At 47.1% G+C, this 25000-nt stretch overlaps 1 protein-coding gene across 1 annotated transcript in view; it reads left to right on the top strand.

Moving 5' to 3' along the window:
* Positions 1 to 25000, top strand: part of ctnnd2a (catenin (cadherin-associated protein), delta 2a) — a gene marked incomplete in the record, with an annotated part of 225286 nt that overhangs the window by 114129 nt on the left and 86157 nt on the right. The window contains 6 exon segments of the mRNA XM_030349534.1: positions 585 to 757; positions 5784 to 5841; positions 6903 to 7140; positions 7703 to 7817; positions 8669 to 8801; positions 14477 to 14650. Coding sequence (XP_030205394.1) covers positions 585 to 757; positions 5784 to 5841; positions 6903 to 7140; positions 7703 to 7817; positions 8669 to 8801; positions 14477 to 14650 — 891 coding nt within the window.

The raw sequence follows: 25000 nt of genomic DNA on the forward strand, positions 1-25000 counted from the left end.
TGCTCTCTCTGTTTCTCTTCCTCTGCTAATAAATTATGTATGCTATCTGGAGCTCACGGAGCACTGCACTGCTGCACTGCCTGGTCTATTCTAAAAGACTGCTCTCTCTCTTTCTTTTCCTATCTCTCTCTCCCTCTCTCTCTTTCTTTCTCCATCTCTCTAACTCTCTCCCTCCCTTTTTCCCTATCTCTCTCTCTTCGCTCTTTCTCTGACTCTCTCTCTCTCTCTCTGCTCCTTCCTACTGCATGCCTTCCTACCCCCACTTCGCTCTCTGTTCTTCCTCGCTCTTTTTACTCCCCCTCTCCATCGCTCCTCAAACTCCTGTTCGTTCGCCCTCTCTCTCTCTCTCTCTCTCTCTCTCTCTCTCTCTCTCTCTCTCTCTCTCTCTCTCTCTCTCTCTCTCTCTCTCTCTCTCTCTCTCTCTCTCTCTCATCATCTCTGCCTGCCTGTCTTGTTATGCCATACAACTATTGAACTATCTTTCTCTCCCTCTCTCTCTCTCCCCCGCCCCCCTCTCCCTCTCTCTCCCCCGCCCCCCACTCCATCTCTCTCTCCCATCGCTCACTGCCTCTCACTCCTTGTAGGACCAGCTCTGCTTTCCCAGAGTTCCTTGCAGCTCAACTCCACCCCGGAGGCTTCGCTTCAGTACTCTGCCAGCTACCATAGCAACCAGACCCTCGCCCTTAGTGACGGCATCTCCGCGGCAATCCCTCCACGCAGCGGGCAGTACGGGGGCGCCGTTCACAGCTACAACCAGGTAGGAACCCCCTGCTACAGTGATGATGATGATGATGATGATGATGATGATGGTGGTGGTGGTGGTGTTGCTGATGTTGCTGATGTTGCTGATGTTGCTGAGGTTGCTGAAGATAAAAGATGAAAGGGTGGGAGCTGTCGAAGTTGAGAAAAGACGCACCGGGGTTACGATATCGCTCAGGAGACGAGATAGCGAGAGGTTGGACTCGCCTCCGAAGCCGGAGGATAGTTAGGGAGAATGTCCCGGAGCTGGGAGAGTTCTCCCACAGGAAGGGCTGTTTCGATTTTGCGTAGGAGGGGGGAGGGGGGGGGGGGGATGGGTAGGTGATATGCGGTGATGTACTGGCTATACTTGTCTAGACTTTTGGATGCAACGCTGCTTTTGTTTGTTTGTGCGCGCGTCGTCGGGGTTCGTTGAAAAGAGACTCTCTATACAGAGGTAATGAATAAAAGAAGAAGAAGAAGAAGAAGAAGAAAAGGAAGGGGGGGGGGGGGGGGGGAATGAAAAAAGCAACAGCGGTATTTGAGCAGGAGAGAGGTTGCCGGAGATAAAAGTATTTTGGTGTCGTGCTGAATGTTTGGAGGGGCTGTGGGGAGGAAGGGGGGCTGGGGAGGAAGACTGCGCTGCGAGGAGTTACAAAAGATATGTTCATTAAGGCGATTAGGAATGCTGCAGCATAGCACCTCGCCTATAGTCTTAAAGGAATCCAGCTATTTGTGATACAGAACTGAGACTATTAGCTGTGCGTGGGGGCAAATAAGCAATGTTTAGGATGCTTTAAAGGACTTGAAAGAGGGAGAGGGGGGGAGAGAGAGAGAGAGAGAGAGAGAGAGACTGCGAGAGAGACTGCGAGAGAGAGAGGGAGAGAGAACGAGAGAGAGAGAGAGAGAGAGAGAGAGAGAGAGAGAGAGAGAGAGAACGAGAGAGAGAGAGTGAAAGAGGTGGGGAGATAGGAGGAGAAGGCATGGATTATTTTGCAGTGCCGTGCTTGTGGAGAGAAAGGTCCCAATTACTCCTTAGCCTACAGGAGCCAATTACTCCTAACTCTATTTTCTTTAACCTCGGAGTGGTGGGAAAGCACACACACACACACACACACACACACACACACACACGCATGCACGCACGCACGGCACGCACACGCATGCACAGAGCAATGCACGCACATGTGCCATACATACAGTGTTCTACTACCCACATACATTAGGTGCGTTTCCATCCCCCTGATTTTATGCGAACTTTGAAGTATCGAATCAGTAGACGGTGATGGAAACACCAAAATCCGCATAAAAATCGCAAAATTCACAAAAAGGTTTATCCGCTCGCTTGAGGTGTTTTTTGACAAATGCGAAAGAGAGTAAATTCGCAAAAAATGGGAGATAGACGTAGCGAACTTCGAACACACAGGACTGACAGTCTTTCCGATTTTCGCATAACGACCGGCCATAGCAACCCTGCCGACATCAACGTGTAACGTCATCACCCTACTCCACTGCAACCACTTGATGGAAGCGCACCTAATTCAAATTACTTTTTTGCGAACTTTCTAAAGATTCGCATCACCTTCTAGATGGAAACGCAGCTATTGACACACACATACACAGGCATAGACATGCACATAACCAGGGCTATTTAAATATGATTATCACACCTATGAAATATATCCATACATTTATGCAAATAATGAACATCTGCTGCACTATGTGCTTTGGCTATATCTGGTAATTTACAATGCATGGTCAGAAGACTGTGATGACCTCACCTTTTCTGCACACGCCCACTGATTACAGCAGGATTTAGAAAAGGAGAGCTCCACTTTAAGCGTCTACAGGGGCCTTGTGTTTATACACACATCTAGTTTAAGAGCCAGCAGGTGAGGATGGGCAAACTAGTTTTTTGTGTGGCCGTACGGAATGAAAGAGAGCAATGATGGATGAAATGAAGAAAGATAGAGAGAAAGGAAGAATGAAAGAAAGAAACGTATCTGTGCGCTCCATTCCATTTTGGCCGTCCTCCTCTCTTCTCGTCTTAGCTCACTAGCACTCTGTGTTTGTGTATGTTTGTGTATGTCTGTGCATGTGTGTGTGTGTGTGTGTGTGTGTGTGTGTTTGTGTGTGCGTGTGGTGTGTGTGTGTCTTCACTGTGATGTGTATGGCTTGTCAGAGCAATGGGGTCAGTGTTGTCAGCCACGCTTGTTGCTCCTCAATGGCTTCATGTAACTCTGCTGCTTCTGGGGTAGCAGGTGCTTCTTTTACACGTGTGTGTGTGTGTGTGTGTGTGTGTGTGTGTGTGTGTGTGTGTGTGTGTGTGTGTGTGTGTGTGTGTGTGTGTGTGTGTGTGTGTGTATTTTCCTGAATACATGCCTTTGCGATATTTGCATGGGTACTCCTATTATTGTAGTGAGAGAGAGAGAGAGAGAGAGAGAGAGAGAGAGAGAGAGAGAGAGAGAGAGAGAGAGAGAGAGAGAGAGAGAGAGAGAGAGAGAGAGAGAGAATGGTGGTGGGGTGTAGTATAGCTAAGAGGCAAATTATTTAATAATACAAAGCTGTCACCTCAAACCCCAGTGTCATGGAATACAGGGAGGGTGGCTCATGGGATTACAGACCATGAACATGAGGAAGACCTCCCATTCACCTCTCCCCTCTGCTTGTCCATCTGCCCTTCCATTCAAAATCCAATCGGTCTGTTCTCTTTATTTATTGCTGAAAATATATTCCATTGAACCATCTGTTGCACAATTCATCGTCCACTCCACCTTGAGTCCAATTATCTGTGCAGGTTCAGATTTATTTTGCTTTATTGTCTATCAGGATTGGCAGAGAATCCTCTTTAGTCCTGCTCAGTGAAAACAAACCAGCAAAAATATCCAGCCGTCCAGAATCCACCCCTCGATTCATCCACCCCATCCATCAATAAATCTATACATCAGCCTTACTCTGGCATCGATCAGCCCCTACACGTTTTGGTCTGCTGGTGCTAAATAGGGATGGGATATTTGTCTGTGTTTGTTTTCATTGATTTCTTATTATAGGGGGGTGGTGTGTTGAGGTAGGGGGAGAAGTGAAAGCAGCTGGAAGTAACGGTATGGTAATTCTGCCACATCCACATTTCATTTTTATTTGTAGTCATGTCTCCCAAGGTGGCCGAATTAAGAGAAGGGGAGGAAAGACGATTACGTTAGAGGCCTAGGTAAACTGACTAAAGGATATTGTGAGAAAAGGCTCTCCAGAATGACTCTCTTCTGTTGTTATCAGTTACTCCTTTTGTCTTTATGTGGTTGGACGTTGGACCTTTACTTTAATGGAGACCTTCTAGAGTGTCCCCATGGGGATTTATGTACCGCTGATGCTACAACCTGGATGTTTGATGGGGTCGGAGACGTGTACGATGAGTTGCTTCAAGCTATCCTTTCTTTAATCGTTTTATTCAACATTTTTTGTCTCTGGATTACTTATTAAACATCCATCTATTCATCAAAATTGAGGATATTCTATCAATGACAGTACTCTGTTATTCCCTTGTACTTTATTTTGACATAATTAGGGAGGCTGATGAAGAGGAAGAGGTCATATTCAATTCAGGGTTTGGGAAGAGGGCTTGGCAGTTTGGGGAATCCTGCCATGAGGACAGGTTTAATACAACCGTTACTTACGTATAACCCTATCATGGCATTTTTTATCTAAGTATAAAGAGACCATTACTGCCGATTTTAGTAAGTACAGAAATGGCAATACGGTGTATTTAAATCTGTGAGTTTTCTCATATGCTCCGCTCTCTTTCTCTCCCTCTTTTCCGAATGGTTATCTCACGCAACGGGCCATTTCCACCGGGAGGGGAGATGATTTTAATAATACATTACCTTCTCAAAACAGGAATCCCATACGCACGCAGTCGACAAAATCTGTCAAACACAAATACTGGCTCCCCCAGACAGCCTATCTCTCGCACACATTGGATGTTAAATCTTTACGCGTTATTATACATACGCATGCTAAATATAATTTTTTGTTTACTGCCGTACCAAACCCAAACATCTGATTTGCATACTAGTATATCTCCCGTCAACAGATGCGTCTCTATGGCTGAGGAATGAATGGCTTTTGTGATTCTTGGGTGCTGGCAGTCTTGCGCTTTCAGCTATATTGCTGCAGAGTTAGTTGCAGCAGCACCTATATGCTGTTAAGTGGTGATCATGTTTCTCAAGGTCGGAGAGGGATTGTGTAGGCCTGCATAATGTGGGATGGGTATGAGCAGCTACCACTGTGCGCTCCGGGGTTGAATAACACAATCTGAATCACCTTGGGCCGCATCACGCTATAAGAGACTCTGCGAAACGTTAGCATGGGTTCGGTCGTTGCAGTCTGTGAATCAGCGCTAAATGCTTCCAGAGCAGAATGACGGGGCGGATCTCGATCGTGTTACAACGGTTCTAACGTTGTGAAGATGAATTGTTTTAAATTCTTAATAACTCAAATATATATATTAATTGTCATAAATAGAAAAGCAGATATAGTTTTTATCAGGGCATGTCTCATCTCATAAGATGAGACAAATCAATTTTTTATTTTATTCAAGCTACTTATATTATGATGCTAGTCTGTAGACAGATGAGCAAGCCATTAACTGCTATGCAAGGTGCTACAGTAAGTGTTTCTAACTAACAGAATGAGCAAAGAGAGCAGGGGGACCTGCCTAACCATAACTTTTGTTATCTGTGTCGCGGCCAATTAGGTTGTTCTCTGTGAGAGGCTTTAATGACTCGCTGTCCCTTAGCCATGAGGCCCTTTGTCCCTCAAGTCAGCTTATTGCGTCTTATTGTCTGGTTTGTTCTCCTTTCTTCTCCTCCATATCCTTCTTTCCCTTCTCTGCCTTCCTTTGCTCATAAAACCCAACCCCTTTTTTCCACCGTACCGTCCTCCATCTCCCCCTCTCTCCCCCTCCCTCTCTCCCCCTCCCTCTCTCCCCCTCCCTCTCTACCCCCCCCCCCCCCCCCCCCCCCCCCCCCCCACCCACCCCCCATCGCCAGGTGACATCCAATCGCGTGGCTCAGCAGCAGCAGCAACATCAAAGCGGGGCGGGGCCAGGTAACTAAATTAAGATGTCATTTGACCCTTTGTTCCCACAAATATCATATCAAACATCACCACCACAGACACTGAAATGAGGATGATGTTAAAGATACATTTCTGTGCCTTTACGTGGGATACCATGGGAAAGTGGTTCTATGAACTTAATCTGCACTACTTCCTTAATATAGCAGAATTTTTTGGGGGAGACAGAACAGAACATGGGCCGGAAACCAAAAACTAAAAGGCCCGGAGTAACGCCTTGTCTCGTGTTTCGTTAGGGAGATATTCTACTGAAAATAAACCAAGATTGTATTAGTTGTCAGACATTGACGGGCCGTCAGCGACATGATTGAACTAATGTGAAGTGAGGGAAAGTGAAATGCCCCCCTTTTTCCCAGGTTTGAGCTAGTCTGGAATCAGCCTTTACATTAATAATCTAAAGAAGTCTGATTTGTGTGAATTCTTGTCAGCTTCTGTGACGAGTGCCTAGTCCTTCACAGAGTTAGAACGTCACAGAGAAAGCGGAGGCGGTGGGGCTGAAGCCGTTTTCATGGTGTCTGGCCCTATCTCTCCAAGTAGACAAATCTAAACATCTCATCATTGCTCTGCAAGCATATACACAGCATACATACAGGAAATATAGCATTTATTTGTTGTGTTTGTAGACCCACTAACATTGAACAGCCCAGTTCAGTTTAGACCTAAGGGACCATGGTAAAACAATATCTATTCATTTCATCCACCTTTTATTTACAGTTCTGGCGTTGGTACTGAAGCGTTCTGTTTTCAAGTGTTTTTGTGTTAACGTTGGACCACAGAGGCTCACAGAGTGGAGATGCCGAGCAGGGAGTACACGCATCATAGGCTTCAATTCCCCCTCATTCCGACTCTCGAACCATACCGCAATATATATATATATCCCGTAGCCCAGCCGCTAGCCTGACCCCATCGTAGCACGCGAGCGCGTCTGCCATATGGCCATGCGATGCGTTTACCCTTCTTCTCTCGCTCTCCGTTCACTCAATTCCATCCCTTCATTCATTCGCTCTTTCTTACTCCCACTCCGCCCCCAAAAGGAATCTACTACTCCAGCTCCACCTTACCCAGCCAGCGTGTGAGCTCCCCACTGTCGGCAGGGGGCGGCGGCGGCGGCGGGGGCGGAGGAGGGGGGCCGGGGTCCCCCAGCAAGCTGCAGAGGCTGGGCTCTTCCTCGGACGCTCCGGGCTACGCCACCACCCAGCGCCTGCCTTCCTCCTCCTCCTCTTCCTCTCCCAGCAAACAGTCCCCCATCGGCCGCCTGGCCAAGTCCTACAGGTATAATACCCGTGTGTTGCGGGTTCCGGGGGGTCGCGGCGCGTGTCTTTGCTGCCTGCCTGGAGGAAATAGGGGGGGTTGAGGGTGCGAGAAAGGTAATCGCCTCCTCCTCTTCCTCGCAATGATGGTGAAGGGGGGGGGGGGGCGACAGGATGGGGGGGCGTGGGGGGCGACAGGGGGGAACATCTGTTGTAGCGTCTCGGGTGGGTTTTATTTTATTCGGGCTTGCTGGGCTAACATGTGGTTGGATACCGAGGGACAACTTTATTTGCACCGCAGTGGGACGGACACACACACACACACACACACACATGCGTGCGCAGACACACGCACACACACACGCACACCATTGATCTTATCATAGACACAGACCATACGCAACATTGCCGAACGGTATCAGTAGCAGAAGCACAACAGTGATTCCCTGACTGAGGCCAATGGCTGAACAGCCCATTCCAAACAGAATGATTGCAACACATTAAAATGTAAATAGGAGACACCTCTCCCCACCCCCCGCCCCCACCCTCCCCGTTTTTGTTTAATTGTTTTCCTTCACTCCCAGCACCAACATCGCCGTGACGACAGCGGGAGGGGGCGTGTCCCCTCATAGAGTGGCTTCTCCACCCAGCTCCGCTGGAGGGGGAGGGGCTAGTGCATCATCATCCCCCCTCCACCAGGTAAGAAACACACATGGCGGATTCGGCGTGTGTGTGTGTGTGTCTGTGTGTGTCATGCAAATACATACTCACGCTATCATTATGATATGTGCGCACACTTTTAGTATACTTTGGATTCTTACTGTGTTTCATATTATTTTTCATTTCTATCTATTAGTTCACGTTAATCGCCTGATAAATTCCAATACCCATGGTTGAATTGATGAATGGATAGAAGAGGGGGGGAAGTGGGAAATGATCAGCATAAAAGTATAATGCACTTATTCCAAAGCAGCTACAGCAGTAAAAGTGTCAATGGCCGGTGTATACTTACCTTAAAAACTCATTATATTGGCAGGGCTGTTATACTCAGCAGGAGTTATGCTATTGATTCAGCAAAGTGGTTGGGGGGTGCTGCAAAGAATACCTTACTCCTCTCTGATTAACCCGGTTTCTTGTTTTTTCATATCACTCACACAGTTACCAAGGTTTCATCAATCATTTGAAGTGTTCCGAAAAACGTAACATGAATAAGGGTGTTGTGTGTTGTTATTTTAAGACTTTAGGGTGTTTTGAGAACTCAATGTGAAATCTCTCAGGGTGTGGATAGCGAATAGCGTAACCATGCTAATGCTAAGAAACAAGTTTGCTCATTGCATTTTAAGACTATTTGGACAAGAAAAAATATGATAAGTAATAGGCTTTTTTAATGATACAAATATGTTGCATTATTTATTTAAAATAAACAAAAAAACGAATTTAACTTTGACGGGGAAAGCAGCCATTGACAGCTCATTCCAAAGGCTGCTCATATTAGCGGCGGGGGGGAGGAGTAGGGTTGCTTGACCTTTGTTCCCTCTGTGTTGCCGTAGATGAGTTCAGGCATAGGGAGTTATGCCACACTGTCTCCCAAACGCCTGGCCGCCCACCACGCCTCCGACCAGTACAAGATCTCCCACGAGCTCTACGCCACCGCCACACTGCAGCGCCCCGGGAGCCTGGCAGGTTAGAATGCACACACACACACACACACACACACACACACACACACACACACACACACACACACACACACACACACACACACACACACACACACACACACACATACACACACACACACACACAGACATGCATGCACGGTCATGAAAGCAATTTGGGAGAACTGAAGTAAGCTTAAAGAACATTAACAAGGTCCCTTTGCTACAAGACTCACACAAACACACACTCATACACACGCGCGCGCGCGCGCACATACACATAAATCCTCACATTTCAAACCTGGACTTGTGGTTAAGTTAACCAAAGAAGTGGAAGAGGGAAGGAACAATGGCGGTGTTGTTTGATTGCTGGAATCCCTGAAGTGTTTTGTCCTCACCGTCTGACAGAACGTTAATTCTGGGTGAATTCCTTAAATAAGCAGCTGCTGCATATGCAAGTGAATAGAAGCTTAACCTTCACTAGGATGGAGCATTGGCTACAGGCTATTAGCGTGATGCTAATAGCCTTCGTCATTCTTCCTGTGTTTTTCAATGACATGCTAAAGAAAAAAGGAAAGAAAACATAACTGTTGAAATAGCAGTTTGTGGCCAATGAGCGGAAAAAATGTGGTCACGGCCTTGTCTCTGGAGTAAAGTGTTTCATGGGTAGTATATCTTGTAGTAAGCTATGGCCATTGTATCTCGTTGCCTTGCAGTACAGTGAGTGCAATCCCATCAGAAACTGTTGAAGCTTTAGTATAGGACATATTTGTAGTTCTTTCCTTTGTACTTCAATCTTTTGTAGTTCCTCAGCATCACAACATACATAATTTACTTCATATTATGAATTATATTCATGCAAATTTCTTTGATCTTAACTTTGTTACCCTCATAGCTCTCGTAGTCGAGTTGGCTTTTTTATTCTGTTTGAATTCACAGTACAGACTCTGAAGAGATAGATATGGCGTCAACAAAATAAGACTTTGTTGATATAGCTTTAAGGAGAAGATGCAACTTATTTAAACTCTTGGGAATCCCCAGAAATCTGTGACACTAGATACATCTCTGACCATGAAACAGCACGACTTGTTTAATGACCTAGTTTTCCAATATAGATTTAAACAATGGTGCGTCACAGCTACAATATATGTAGGTCTGTGGAACTGTATTTTCAGTTCTTGCAGTACTGTTGGTCAGACTGAGGTTTTTACAGGATTTCTTTCATTCACAACAGTTTTAAAAATTGAGTATTGAACAATGTTATCATTGTGAATGGTAGCTGAATGGTCATTGAGCCAAGGATTCAGACGATTGTTATACTTGCAATTTGTTACAGGAAACTCTCGATATGTACCCACGTTTCCGTCTCAAAGGGAACAATTATTCTCGGCTTGCCCTTCTACTGTTTGAAATTAATAAAAAATGCCCCTCCCCCCCCCCCCCAGAAAACCAGCTATTTATTTATTAATCCTCTGGAGTACAGTGAGATGTGCTGCTCTTCTGCTTCTGGAACTTTAAGTGCCGTTGATGGAAAACATGACCTCCAGCGATTCTGCCCTGAAGGCATCCGTCAGTTCCCAGCCAGGGGTCCACCCCTTTCTGAAGAGTGGAGATCAACACGGGAGAAAATGAATGAGACCGTTGCCTGATGAGAAAACGAGTCTCATGGCATGTTTTTTCCCCGCTATAATTGGCAGACCTAGTTCAAGTGCGCTTGAATGTAAAAGTGCCTCACAAACCGTTTTGAATTTCATTCACCAAAACACACAGCATGGGATGGGTTAGCGGAGTGAATGCATTTCAAACTGTTTAAAAGTGTTTTGGCAATCGATTATAATTAATGAACTTGAGATTTGCCAAAGAGGACTCTCTTACTTTTTGGATTCCGTTATGACACCCAGCCTCTCTGGTGTGACAAGGACATTCAAACAAGCATGTCAACATTGAGTACGTAAGGCCAGAGTTTGAGGACATTTTAACCCGGCATCTCAATGCCAAAATACGCTTTTATTTATCTGCTAACATCTATCTAACATCTTAATTATTTGGTATATAAAACGGGACTTAACTACAAATATGACACAAATTGTAAGAGACGGTTGTCCACAAATGCCCTCTCGAGCCAGAGTCTGCATATGACAGTAAACAAGTTGCAAGTTGTGAGAAACAAGAGGAGAATGAAACATTTAAGAGCATGCAGCAGACTGGAGGCTGAAATGGTTGCGCAGAAGTGTTATCGACAACTTAACCATCGACCGCATCAGGCAGAGAGTATTCTCCGGCTTGTAGCTGTAGCTGAAGCTGCATCAGACCCCAGACATGGCTGTCTCCCCCACCCATCATGGAAAGTGTGCGTGGGGAGTGTATGGATTGCCTTCCTTTGCTGCTCAGTACTCATATCAAAGATGGAAGGGGAGGGGAGTTGGGCTGATAAATGAAGAGTAGACTTTGATGAACACCGATGTGGAGTGGAGCAAAGAGAGAATGATTGTCTCTGTTGAATATGTATCGCCGTGTAGAGATGCAGATTTGCATGTAGATGCCGTTAAACTTGTTACCGCTGCTCATGCGAAAATGAAGGAGCCCCGAGGTACTGTTTTATCTTTTGTTTTGGCTTTTACTTTTTTCACACTCTCATTTCTCGGGCCTGATTTCCTGACAATGTGAAACCTCGGATAGCTCTGTTTCTCTCTTTCTTTACTTTTTTCCCTCTCTTCTTATCGCTCTCGATCTCTCTCTTTTATTCTGTCCCTTTTTATATCTCTCTCTCACTCTCTGTGTTTTCCACATGAGCTCCGCTCGTTGGTTGATAGAAAGAGGTCAGTGCCTCAAAGAGTCTCGTTTGAGTCTCTGGTGGGACCAAATGATAAAAAGGGAAATAAATAAATATTTCAAATAAATAAGTAACTCAACTGGACTCCCCCGGACATCAAAGAGGTAGACTTGGGAGGGAGGGAGGGGAGAGAGAAGAAGAATGAGCCAGGCCATGCTATGTGTGTCCGGGACTCTCATTAGTGACTATACATGAAAATTATGACTCTCTCTCTTTATCTCGCCCTCTCTCAACACTATGTATTAGTGACAAGCTCTTATTGCTGCAGTGAAACTCAATTCAGTCCTAAACACCGGCTACTTCATGACATCCCTCTCTCTCCCTCTCTCACTTTTGCTCTCAGTCGCTCTCTCTCCCTCTCTCTCTCTCTCTCTCCCTCCCTCGATCTGTCTCTCCCATTTTGGAGAGGCTCCATGGGCAGTGGTCTGTTTGGGTTGGTGTGTGGGGGGGGTGTAGCTCGGTGGGGCCGGGGGGGGAGATAGACGAGAAACACTTGCCTGACAAGCTCTGGTTTCCTCCTCTCTTCCCCTTGGCCACCGTTGCGTCTCAAATCAGGCCTAATGGTGTGGAAGAGAGATGCACACTCCACCGTTGTTGGTTCGCACACAGGCCAGGCAGGACTCTGGCTCGGCCATGCCTCCCCAGGGGCTGGCCTATAGTCCACCCTACCCCGGCCAAGAACCCACTGACGTTTGTATCTTCTCACACAAATGGGCCGCGATCCAACATCCCCCTTAATGTACCAAACCAAAGATCATACCTTCTCTATTATTTATATGGATAATTATCTTTGCGTTTCTGTCGGACACCGTCATGTCCTGTGGGCGGGCACGTCTTGGGTCATGCCAAGATGTCTGTCGTCTTGGCTTCAAAGTGGCTGTGCGGCTGGCTGTTGTGGTTGAGATGATGTGTTGGGAGGAGACTGAGGCTTGGGTTAAGAGTGCATGAAAGCACACTAGCCAACGTCTACGCCTGAATGGAGGCCCTGGCATGCTATGCTGTTGGATCAGAAAGTGTGCGAGTTATCGGTTGGGACACTTCAGCGTAAGAACCCATTCTCTCAATCTCGCTATCGCTCTCTTTCTATGATTCTTTATCTCTCCCCCCTCCTCCCCCCTCCCCCCACACGCTTTCGTTCTCTTCCTCTCCTCCTCTTCCTCATTTGCCCCCTTTATCTCTCTCATCTTTCTTTCTTTCTTCCCTTTGTATTTCTGACTCACTTCTCGTTTGTCATTGTTGTGGCGGTCTCTCTTCTCTCTCTGCCGGTCTCTCCCTTTTTCTCGCCCATATCTCTCTCTCTCTCTATTGCTCTCTCTCTTTTGGTAATTGTTTGACCGGCGTCAATCTGTCCGTCTCGGGTTCCGGTCCTCCCAGGGGGGCGTGCCGACGTGTTTGAGTCGAGGTTGTCTCATCTGTCTAATAGCGCTCTGATGCTTCAATTGGTCCCGCCCCTGTCATGATCAAACGACCCGCTCGCCAGCGCTAGTTCCTGGGGGCACGTGGTCGGTGGGCATCCTGCCAAGTCACCAGCAGGGGTGCGGGGGGGGGGGGGGGGGGGGGGGGGGGGGGGGGGGGGGGACTCCGCATCTCATTACCTCTGAGCTGGTGCTCGGCAATGTGCAGCGGCGAGATTAAAAACATGAAATATGACAGAGAACAGAGCAGTGCGGCGTCTTCCCCTCTCTCTCTCTCTCTCTCTCTCTCTCTCTCTCTCTCTCTCTCTCTCTCTCTCTCTCTCTCTCTCTCTCTCTCTCCGTCTCTCTCTCTCTCTCTCTCTCTCTCTCTCTCTCTCTCTCTCTTTCCCTCTCTCCTCCCGCTTCTATCTCTCTCTCTCTCGCGCTCCCTCGATCTGTCTGTCCAGCCATCTCCCTCTTTTCCTTTTTTCCCGTCTGTTTCCTTTTCTGCTGTCGCACTCATTTTTCTAAATGTGCAAAAAGAAATCTGTTTCCATTTTTCCTTAATCGCCTATTTCATCGGCGTGGTTGTTTTCTCTATCTCCGGATTTCCTCCCTAATGCCATCACTCTTTGTGTCTCTCCCTCTGTCTCTCTTTATCTTCGTCCTTATTGTTTCCTTCTCTCTCTACCTCCTCTCTCTCTCTCTCTCTGTCTATCTCCCACTGTGTGTCTCTCTCACTCTCACCCGGCTCTGTGTTAATAAGAATATGCATGTCACTTGGACCTCTGTCACACTCGCTATCAATAAAGCGAGAATGAAAGAGTAAATCATGTTACACATTCAGTGGCGCATTCTGGAACAATAGTCTGGCGGTGATATCGCAGATCACCGACAAATTGGGGGTTGCACTCCCACGTTGAATACAAGCGCCCCTGTAGTTACTCAGTTTGCCTGCTTTATCTTCTGTTGGGGGGGCTCGGAGGGATGTTGGGGACTGGAAAAGTGATACTTTTGATGACTCCCGTACCTTTTGGGGCTCAAGTCATCCTTCGTTCCCCCTCACCTCGCGTTGTCCATGTCATTTTCCTGACTCTTTAATCTCAATCTTTTAATCTTTACGGTCCTGCCATCCATTACATATTTGTTAACGTGCAATCCTCTCCTTTCCCAAGCTCCCTGATCACATGCCTGTCTCACATTCGTCATACTGTCAATCTGTCCGTTCCTCCATCTATCCGTCCATCTGTTCATCCATCATCCTTTCTTCACTCCTCCCTCTGTAGCGTGCCTCTATTAGGTCTCGTCCACCCGTCCACAGCTCCATCACAAACGATATGCCATCCGTCTAACCTCTCTCTCTCTCTCTCTCTCTCTCTCTCTCTCTCTCTCTCTCTCTCTCTCTCTCTCTCTCTCTCTCTCTCTCTCTCTCTCTCTCTCTCTCACTCTCTCTCTCTCTCACCGCCCCTCCAGGGTCCCGGGGCTCCTACAGCAGCCAGCACAGCCAGGAGCCCCTCCGGCCCCTGGGCTCCCCGGAGCACCACATAGACCCCATCTATGAGGAGCGCGTCTACCACAACAAGGGCCCGATGAGAAGCCTGAGCCAGAGCCAGGGGCCCGACGGGGGCCCCTACCGCAACAACACCGGTAAGACACTGGTCGTTGCTGCTGTTGTTGTTGCCAAAGTGTTTATTTGCCACACATGTAAACAGACCGCGAGGCATTCAAAGTCGTCTTTCATTGTGAGCTAGCATATTTTGACAATTAGCTAATATGACGCGCCAAGGAGAGGATTATTGCATTAGATAAATGCATGAGTGATCGTAAAGTAATGTTACTCATGATAACAATAATACAAATTTAAATATGTGTAAACTCATATTTAGACCCACTTTAATACATCTTCATACAAAATACACATGACTTGCCACACAAAGTGCAACGATAGTCAAATTGTACATGAGGGACCACGTTTAGCCTTTGAAGCCTAATTCGTGGTACTGTAAGGTTCATTGCATAGTTAGCATAGCTTGTCACATTGCTTCCATTGCTAAACCCCTCTTCATTGCATTCAAATAATATGATGACGCAAGTACCTTGCCTACTGTGTGCACAGAGCGAACACACTGTTATTTAGTATTTACTTTGACTGTAATCTGCAGATTAAACAGACCTATAAAGAGCATTTTCAGCGACAGCTACTAACATCTATTGATTAAATTGCAGAATTTTACTTCCTCTCTCTGGGAAAAAAAGAGAATAGATTGTTGTATTTACTTTGTAACACCCACACTCATCAGTATTTCAACAGAAATCTAATCAAAGCCTAATGAAAACGCTAATGAAAGATTTAATCACCCAAGACACCATCCAAATCAACTGTCCCTGGCCAAAGCGATACCTGGAAACTGAAACTGAAACTTAAGTTAACGGCATGTTAGCAAACCGCATTCAAGTTTTCCTATAGTCTCCACTGTGGCCCGGGAACAATGCCGAATGTTTAGCCGGTGTGAAGTGATCGATCGCGGGCATTGTTGGTCCGAGAGGTGCGCGGGACGGACACAGTGTGCTCTTGAAACCTTATGAATCACCATGGCGACCGAGCCGGCTGTCTAATGGGAATTCACAGTTCTAGGGATGATGATGGCACATAATGAAGTGATAAGGATTATGCTGACACGGGGAGCGGTAACTCATTAATTATGTCACAGTGTCTTTTGTAGGCCCTGGCAGCCGCACATTATATGTTCATTATGCTGGCGTGGATCAAAGTAATTAATGCAATAAGTCATCGCTTTCGTGTACGCTCTCGCTGCGGCGGATATCAATTTCTCCGAAAGCAAACTGGTGATGCAGGGCCTGTAGACGGTGGCTATGTTTGTGCAACAAATTGGGTAGACGGGCCTCGAGTTCACACACACACACACACACACACACACACACACACACACACACACACACACACACACACACACACACACACACACACACACACACACATGCAAACAACATGCACAAACAACACACACACACACATACACAAACACACATTCACTTGGCGTTTACAGATGCTTGTATTTTTTGTTGGTTTGTGTGGTCATGCTTGTGCATGTGTGTGTGTGTGTGTGTGTGTGTGTGTGCATAAGGGTGCATTGTGTGTATAGGAAGATAGTTCAGCATGAATGTATGCAGTCATTCCCGCACTAAACCAGGCCACTGCCTCAGAGGACTGTAGGTTAATGTGGTCTATTTCAAGCTATTACTGCTGCATTGTTAATGCAACACACACACACACACACACACACACACACACACACACACACACACACACACACACACACACACACACACACACACACACACATACTCAAACACACACACACTCAAACACACACTCAAACACACACACACACACACACACACACACACACACACACACACACACACACACACACACACACACACACACACACACACACACACACAGACACACAGACACACAATGCTACAGATGCATAGTAACCATACTTTACTTTGAAAGGATAATCCTTGTAGATACAGTGTCTGCTGAGATTCTCTATTCTAAAGGTTCCAACAAGCATTTTTGTTTGAAATATTTTGAATTGAGTTGTTTCTAACAAACACTCCCTCGAAGGATTTCCATTGAACTGGTCTAGGCACTTATTCCATAATTAATCTATCTCCCTCTTTTAAAGAGGGAGATAGATTACGCTTAAAATATAAAATATTCTTCAAACTACTTACAGTGTATTGACCACCATTTGCTCACACAGGCCAGCTGATGGCCTAGAAAACTGCATGTACCATCCTTGAACCCATTTCTGTCTTTTTTCCTCTCTTCAATCATTGAGCCGTCCATCCAAATCTTTGCTTCTCTAGTTTTTCTGCATTTTTCATTCAACTCCCTTGTTGCTCCTTTCCTTCCTTTCTTCCTTCCCTTCTTCCCTCTTTCCTTCCTTCCTTCTTTTCTTCATACCTTCCCTCCTCCCTTCCTTCCCTCCTTCCTTCCTTCTTTCATTCATTCCTCCCTTCCCTCATTCCTTCTTTCCCTCCTTTTTTCCTTCCATCCATCTTTTGTTCTTTTCTTCCCACTCCTTCCCATCTTCCTTCCTTTATTCCCCCTGCCTACCCTCCTTCCCTCCTTCCTTCCTTCCTTCCTTCCTTCCTTCCTTCCTTCCTTCCTTCCCTCCTCCCCTCCCTCCTACCCTCCTTCCCTCCCTCCCTCCCTCCCTCCCTCCTCCCCTCCCTCCTCCCCTCCCTCCCTCCCTCCCTCCTCCCCTCCCTCCCTCCCTCCCTCCTCCCCTCCCTCCCTCCCTCCTCCCCTCCCTCCTTCCATCCCCTGGCTGGTCCACCCAGCGCGTCTCCTCCCTCACTGTCTCGCCCTCCCTCGCCTCTCCTTCCTCCTTGATTTGCCAGGGGACGTTCCGCTGAAGGTCGCCCTCCCAGCCCCAGTGCACATGACACACATAGCGCTGAGAGGCCCGTCCGACACCACCAGGCTCCGCGTCACGTTATCTCCGCTGGCCCTGCACCCAGGCTCGCCTCATTTAGCCTTCCCGAAAAGCCTTGTCGATTGCCCCCAGCGAGGCGCTGCCTTGGGGACCCACCGTCCACGCCTGGCTGTTCACGATAGTTGTGGATCCGTTGTGGCCGCTATACCTCAGGGGTGGGGGATGGGATGTGTCATGCCTCTGCCCCTTTGCTCGACAGGAGTGTCACGCGGTTTAATACCCTGCCCCCCCCCTTGCTTGTCTGCTGGGTGTCAGCGAAGGCAAGGAGAATGCAATCGTTTAAAACACGGAAACGAGAGAGAGAGAGAGAGAGAGAGAGAGAGAGAGAGAGAGAGAGAGAGAGAGAGAGAGAGAGAGAGAGAGAGAGAGAGAGAGAGAGAGAGAGAGAGAGAGAGAGAGAGAGAGAGAGAGAGAGAGAGAGAGAGAGAGAATACACATATATTCAGAGAGTCAATAGCCCATCCGGTTACCGTATTGTCTGCTTAGCCTTGTGTACTTGTCGATTATTTGAAAATACAAGCGACGACAAATGCAGTATTGAGTAAGGAGAGTGGCAGGCTGTAGGTCCTTCTCACATTCATTCCTCTGCTTTCTGCGTCCTTTCTTGGTTGTCAATATGTTGTTGTTTGTGTCTGGGAGGAGTGGGCCACGTCAAAAAAGCAATAATCAGCACAAGACTCCTGCTCTATGTCTGTACGGCTGTTTGTTCATATTTGTGTGTTTTTTGTGTTTGGCTGGTCCGTGCACGGGTCTGTGTGTGTGTGTGTGTGTGTGCGTGTGTACACTCATGTGTGTTTGTGTGTGTGTTTCGATTTTCTGTGTGTGTGTGTTTGCGTGTGTGTGTGTGTGTGCTTGTATGTGTCTGTTTGTGTGTATACGCTCATGTTTGTGTGTTGAGATTGTCTGTGCAGTTTGTGTGTGTGTGTGTATGTGTGTGTGTGTGTGTGTGTGGGTGGAAGAGCCTAATCATTCTAATAGCCTACTACTTTGTTTTTCTTGCTCTGAGAAATCAAACCGGGGCTATTTTCTCCTTGTTGACGACAGCCCCCGCCTTAAATCTTGCGGCATTGTAGCGTTTGTCTCCTAATACCAACATTTCTGTGATTGATCTGAACAATTTTAGTGAAAGGAGTTATATAAACACATTGACGAGAGAGAGAGAGAGAGAGAGAAAGAGAGAGAGAGAGAGAGAGAGAGAGAGAGAGAGAGAGAGAGAGAGAGAGAGAGAGAGAGAGAGAGAGAGAGAGAGAGAGAGAGAGAGAGAGAGAGAGAGAGAGAGAGAGATCCAAATGGATATTAATGGAGACAAGAATGACTGCTCCACATGAAACACACCAACACTGCTGTGTTGTTTAAATCTGCTGGATGGTAAGTCCAATCTCATCTGGCATTGTAACGAGGGACAAAAAGGCAAATGGAAAGAGACAGGGACATATGTTTTTAACACGAATAACTGACGAGGTTGAGGGAGAGATGATTTAGAGAACTGCAGAAAGAAGGAGCTTAGATCAAAATGGGGTGGTAGAGAGATAAAGAGATGGAGAAGGAGATACTGGATCTACGGGCAAGAGGGACATGGCACAGTGCTTTCTACCTGTTGTGCATGCACAACAGTGCATGTAAACATGACATTACTTACATAGGATGCTGCGTTAACAGCTTCATGAATTCAGCCTGTGCCTCCTCCCTCGCACACATCGCACACATACCACATGCGTACTCATTATCATAGATGCGTCCCGTGCCAGAGCAGGTTACATATTTAGCATAGTGCATTACTTGTCAGCGGTAATGAATTCCGAACTACAGGGAGATTAACATCCTCAGAGGCAATAACTGCTTATAAAAAAACGAAGCTTAACAACTGCACGATTTTCATGTCTTCAAATCAAAAGAGACCGAAAGAAGTGAGAATCTTTCTCCTGTTTGTGTTTTTAATCATCGGTGTATACATCCCGCGTGTTCCCTATAGGATGGGAAAACATTTTGAAACGCCACTAAACAACATGATTATTCATATCAAATTTATTTTCTGAGGAGTCTGCCTTCCTGTTGGATTTCCTCCCGGCACATATTCATGTAAATCACTACAGCAATGCAACGCATAAAGTAGAAACTGACCCGACCACCCAAGGGTGTGAGAAAAAATCTAAAGGTTGTGTTGAAAAGGTAAACGTCTGACTTTGGTTTCGGAAAACCCATTCTCTTGGTGTGAAATACAAGGTTGCTGTGTGAGAATCAGGTCAAGTGGCAACAGAGGAGCTGATGTGATGAGGTGCCCTTGTGTAGGACGTTTACCCCCTAGCCTCCCTCGACAAGCCAGTTGCCATCCTGTGTGTGTGTGTGTGTGTGTGTGTGTGTGTGTGTGTGTGTGTGTGTGTGTGTGTGTGTGTGTGTGTGTGTGTGTGTGTGTGTGTGTGTGTGTGTGTGTGTGTGTGTGTGTTTGGGACTTAGTAGCTAATAATATATCTTTAGATAGATTAGATGTTAGTTAAGTGCCTTAGGAAGAAACTAAGGTGGACAGTTAGCCTTCAGCTAGCCTAATGGCTAACTGTTTACTTTTAGTATTTGTGTTGCTTCGTCGGTGCCATAACGATAGCTGGTGATTTAGAAACACCCAGAGAGTACACTACCATTTTTATAAGAAAGAAGAATAAAAACATTATCATGCTTGTACTTTGGCGGCTGTCCTATCCCTAGCCTGGCATGACCACTTTTTTTTTTTTTTACTGGCAGTCATCGCCACGACAACCGCCTGCTGGCTCTGAGTGGCATCATGGGGTACCTTGACTTTGTCTTGACTTGTCGCCAAGGAGACCAACGATGCACAACAAAAGTTGAACCCGCCTCTCCACGGAGACGGTGCGCATACAACAGTGTGTGTGTGTGTGTGTGTGTGTGTGTGCGTGTGCGTGCGTGTGTGTGTGTGTGTGTGTTTCCTCAAGAGTTCCAGGCCAGGAACATCAAGAGCTGTGTGTTGGCTCAAAGGCTTTTCCAGGGATAAAGCCATAGAGAGGCTAATCCTCACTTTGCACCCATTCCAAGCAGTGTGTATGTGTTGTGGGTCTGTACACTCTCACGTGCACTGCACAATTGCATCTATGCGCGTGTGGTCATGCTGGTATAAAACATGAAATAAATCGGCCTGTGTGTGTGTGTGTGTGTGGAAGTGTGTCCTGGTTTAACAGAGTTGTTAAATGTAAGATGTCTAGTTCATGTCAAGGATTTGAATATTCCATGAGTTGATGTGTGTGTGTGTGTGTGTGTGTGTTTGAGGCAGTGCACGTGTGTGTGACGGAGGAAGACTGAGATAGGGACTTTTGGGGTTTGTGTAATCGCTGCTCACTGAGGCATGACGAGAAAAAAGAAGCGTCCTCAGCTCTGATCGCACACACACACGCACACGCACGCACACACACACAAGAAAGACGAAGGGAGAGAGATGTGGGAAAGTCCAAAGCAAAGAACGCAAATGAGGTGAGAGAGAGAGAGAGAGAGAGAGAGAGAGAGAGAGAGAGAGAGAGAGAGAGAGAGAGAGAGAGAGAGAGAGAGAGAGAGAGAGAGAGAGAGAGAGAGAGAGAGAGAGAGAGAGAGAGAGAGAGAGAGAGAGAGAGAGAGAGAGAGAGGGTCCCATGTGAAATGAATGGAATTAACTGAAATGTGATCAGATGAATGGATGGATGGGTTGTGGGATGAGTGAGATGTGTGGTAGGAGTGAGGATGTGGTCCAGACAGTGTAGTAGAGACGGGCCCCTGGGAACTGAAGAAATTATTTGAAATATTTGAACAATTGGATGAGCAGACCGATGGATAGATGAATAGGCAGAAATGCAGAGATCTGATGTATGGGTGGTGTCCTGACGGATGGATGGTTAAGGGTCGTTCATTGTGGTGGTTCGGTTTGGTGACTAATGCACCTCTTCTACCCACACACTCGTCTGACACATGGTACACATGCACCATTTGGCTTCAACACGCCAGAGCAAGGGAGTGCAAAGAGGAGGAAAAGAAACATGATTTATTTTCTCCTCTACCACTTCTCAACACCTTTTACATAAACCTTCCACACCAATGCTGAGTAGAATGTTTATTGTGTGTGTGTGTGTGTGTGTGTGTGTGTGTGTGTGTGTGTGTGTGTGTGTGTGTGTGTGTGTGTGTGTGTGTGTGTGTGTGTGTGTGTGTGTGTGTGTGTGTGTGTGTGTGCTCTAGGACACTAGTGTTATATTTCATTAAAAGTAACATCACTGATAGTTTGCCTTATGCACACAGAGTGGACACACGCAAACTCAGACTAGAGACACACACACACACACACACACACACACACACACACACACACACACACACACACACACACACACACACACACACACACACACACACACACACACACACACACACACACACACATACACACACACACACACTTGACACACAAATGCACTCACATTTCAACATTAACAAGCATACATGCATCTCCCTGCCAGGCAACAGGAGTCCCAAAGGTCAAGCCATCAGACAGAAAACACCATTACTGGAGCAAAGATTAATACACTGGCAACCCGTGGCAGAAGGGAGGAGGGGGAGAGAGGAAGGGAAGTAAGGATGGACCGGAGAGCTGGAAGTGCAAAAGGGAAAATCGAATTTATACAGAGAATAAAAGAGATAAAAAGCCCAAACTAATAATTTGCCCTTTTTTTTATTTAACTCTTGTCTGTTTGCCTGGAATTGACTCCTTTTTTTCTCTTCTTTTTCCCTTACTCTGGCCTTGTTTTCCCCTCCTTCATCCATCTATATATACTTCCTATATCCAATCTCTCTTCTTGACCTTTCTTTACATTTCTCATTATTTTCCTTCACTGTCACTAGCTTTCTCCGTCCATCTTTCTCTTCGCTTATTCATCCCTTTGCTCATTTCGGTGGTCAGTACTTTTTCCTGAAGTAGAGTGGGGGCCAGATATGAGTCTCTCTCTCTCTCTCTCTCTCTCTCTCTCTCTCTCTCTCTCTCAGTCTGTGTATCTCACTATATTCTATCACTGCCTCCCTCCCCCCGTCGTCTATCCTACTTCCCCTCTCTCTTTCACTCTCCCCTCTCTCCCCTCTGGCTCTCTCTCTCTCTGTCTGTTTCTCACTTTCTTCTGTTTCTGCCTCCCTACCCCTCCCTTTCTCTGCTTTTCTCTATCTCCTACCCCCCTCTCTCTCCCCCACATGTCACCCCCACCTTTCTTTCTCTCCGGCTATCTGTCTGTATGTCACTATATTCTCTCCCCCCCTCCCCATTCTCCCCCTTCTCCCTCTCTCTCCCTCCACCTGTGTCTCAGAGGACAGCTTGCTCCCATGAGTGTGTGCTCTGGGGGGGCCGGATAACACCGTGCGTGGCTTGGCCCCCTGGGGCCCTTGGGATCCTAATGAGACATTGAGGCTAGCTATAGCAGCAGAGACGTGTAAGACAGTGCTGGTGTGTGGGGGAGGGGGGGGGACAACCCTGCCTCACCTTAGCAAAGGAACTCATTATGGGCTCATTATTTGCCGTTTTATGCTCCACTCACCCACGTGTCACCCTATATGCTCAGTGTCACTGTGAAGTCCTTTGCTCCTTCTCGCTCTCTTTCTCCATGTCCTCCTCAATCTCTCGCTCTCTCTCTCTGTGCTCTCCTTAATCAAACCGTCCATAGCGGTCTTCAAGGCATGCCACTCATCTTGCTCGTACCTCTCTCTGCATATCTCTCTCTGTCTCTGTCTCTCTGTCTCTCTTTCTCTCTTTCTCTCGCTCTCTCTCAACAACTCTCTCTCTCTCTCTTGAAATGTCTCTATATCTCTGTCTCCTCATGTCTTGTTCTCTCCTGCTTAATTTGGTGGCACACGAAATCTAAGGCCATCAGTATCCGTTTTTGAACAACCTGTTCCCTCCCTCACTTACACACACACACAAACTATCTGCATCCTTTGTCAACGGGCACAAACACTTACACACTTACACACACGCACACCAATCAAGCATTCATTTTGGATCCAATCAATGAAGGGCAGTTGTCAACCTTAAGACGTCCGACCAGCTTTAAAGTAAGCATCATCTGTGCATTGTGTCTAATTGAGTGAGTGTGTGTGTGTGTGTGTGTGTGTGTGTGTGTGTGTGTGTGTGTGTGTGTGTGTGTGTGTGTGTGTGTGTGTGTGTGTGTGTGTGTGTGTGTGTACTAGTTTAAGAGGTATTCCAGCATGTGAAGGTCAAGTAAATGCCATCACTGTGGAGACCATAAAAGAAGCAAACTTGGTGGTCAGTTAATGGTGGTTGGCTAAAATCGGTTCCACACACACACACACACACACACACACACGCGCGCGCCTGCACGCACACACACACACACACACACATATATATATACACACATCTTACACACCAAAATGCAAACCCATCATATAAAAGCAGGCTGTGTGTGTTTGGTTGAGTGCATTTTAGGTATGTTTAGCACATGGATGGCTTTTCCTTTGTGGCTAATTCCCTCTTAATGGCCTGTTTTAAAGCCCTGCTAATCAAATGGCCAATGTATTGATTCCTGGCCAATCCTAATTTATCAAACACACACAAGTTCACATTTACGATATGCCTGTGTGTTTTATGTGTGTATGTGTTTGGGTTGGGTGTGTGTGTGTGTGTGTGTGTGTGTGTGGGGGGGGGGGGGGGGGGGGGGGAGATGGAGCGAATGAGTGGGAGAAAGAGATAGATGAGATATAGCGACAGATGAGACTTACCAATTACTCACACACGCACATGCTGACAATCTTACACACACACACACACACAATCTGATTGTAGACACACACAAACAGCACCCCCACACACAAAGCACCCCCCCAAACTCCACACACAGACATGCTGACACACACACACACACACACACACACAGCAACCACCCACCCACAAAGCACCCCCCACGCACACAAATACACGCACACATCCTCACATACATGCTCTGAGACGCACACACACACACACACACGCGCACACACACACACACACACACACACACACACGCACACACACACACACACACACGCACGCACGCACGCACGCACACACACACACCTTAAAGGGTTTTTTATAGCCAGCTCAAGAAGAGGTCCCCAAACTCCCATCAGGCTCCCTGATAGATGGCTGACGCTACGCGGCTAAGTAACAAACGACCGAAGAAGAAGACGAAGAAGAAGGAGGGGGGCGTGGATGAGGTGGGCAGCGTGAGCTTGTGGGTCATCGCGGGATATGATGAAGAAGGTTGCAGGTTTTGCGTCTTCCCCGCGCCTACAGAGAATGTGACCACGTCCCCCCCCCCCCCTCCCCCTCTCCCCCCCCCCCCCCCCCCCCCCCCCCCCCCCCCCCCCCCCCCCTCTTCCCCCCCCCTCCCCCCCCCCTTCCTTTTCTCTCCTTCCCCCCCCCCCCCCCCTCTCTCTAAGGGCTTCCTTTACGGGT

The sequence above is a fragment of the Gadus morhua genome, chromosome 23, assembly GCF_902167405.1.
Source record: "Gadus morhua chromosome 23, gadMor3.0, whole genome shotgun sequence".
Classification (NCBI taxonomy): Eukaryota; Metazoa; Chordata; class Actinopteri; order Gadiformes; family Gadidae; genus Gadus; species Gadus morhua.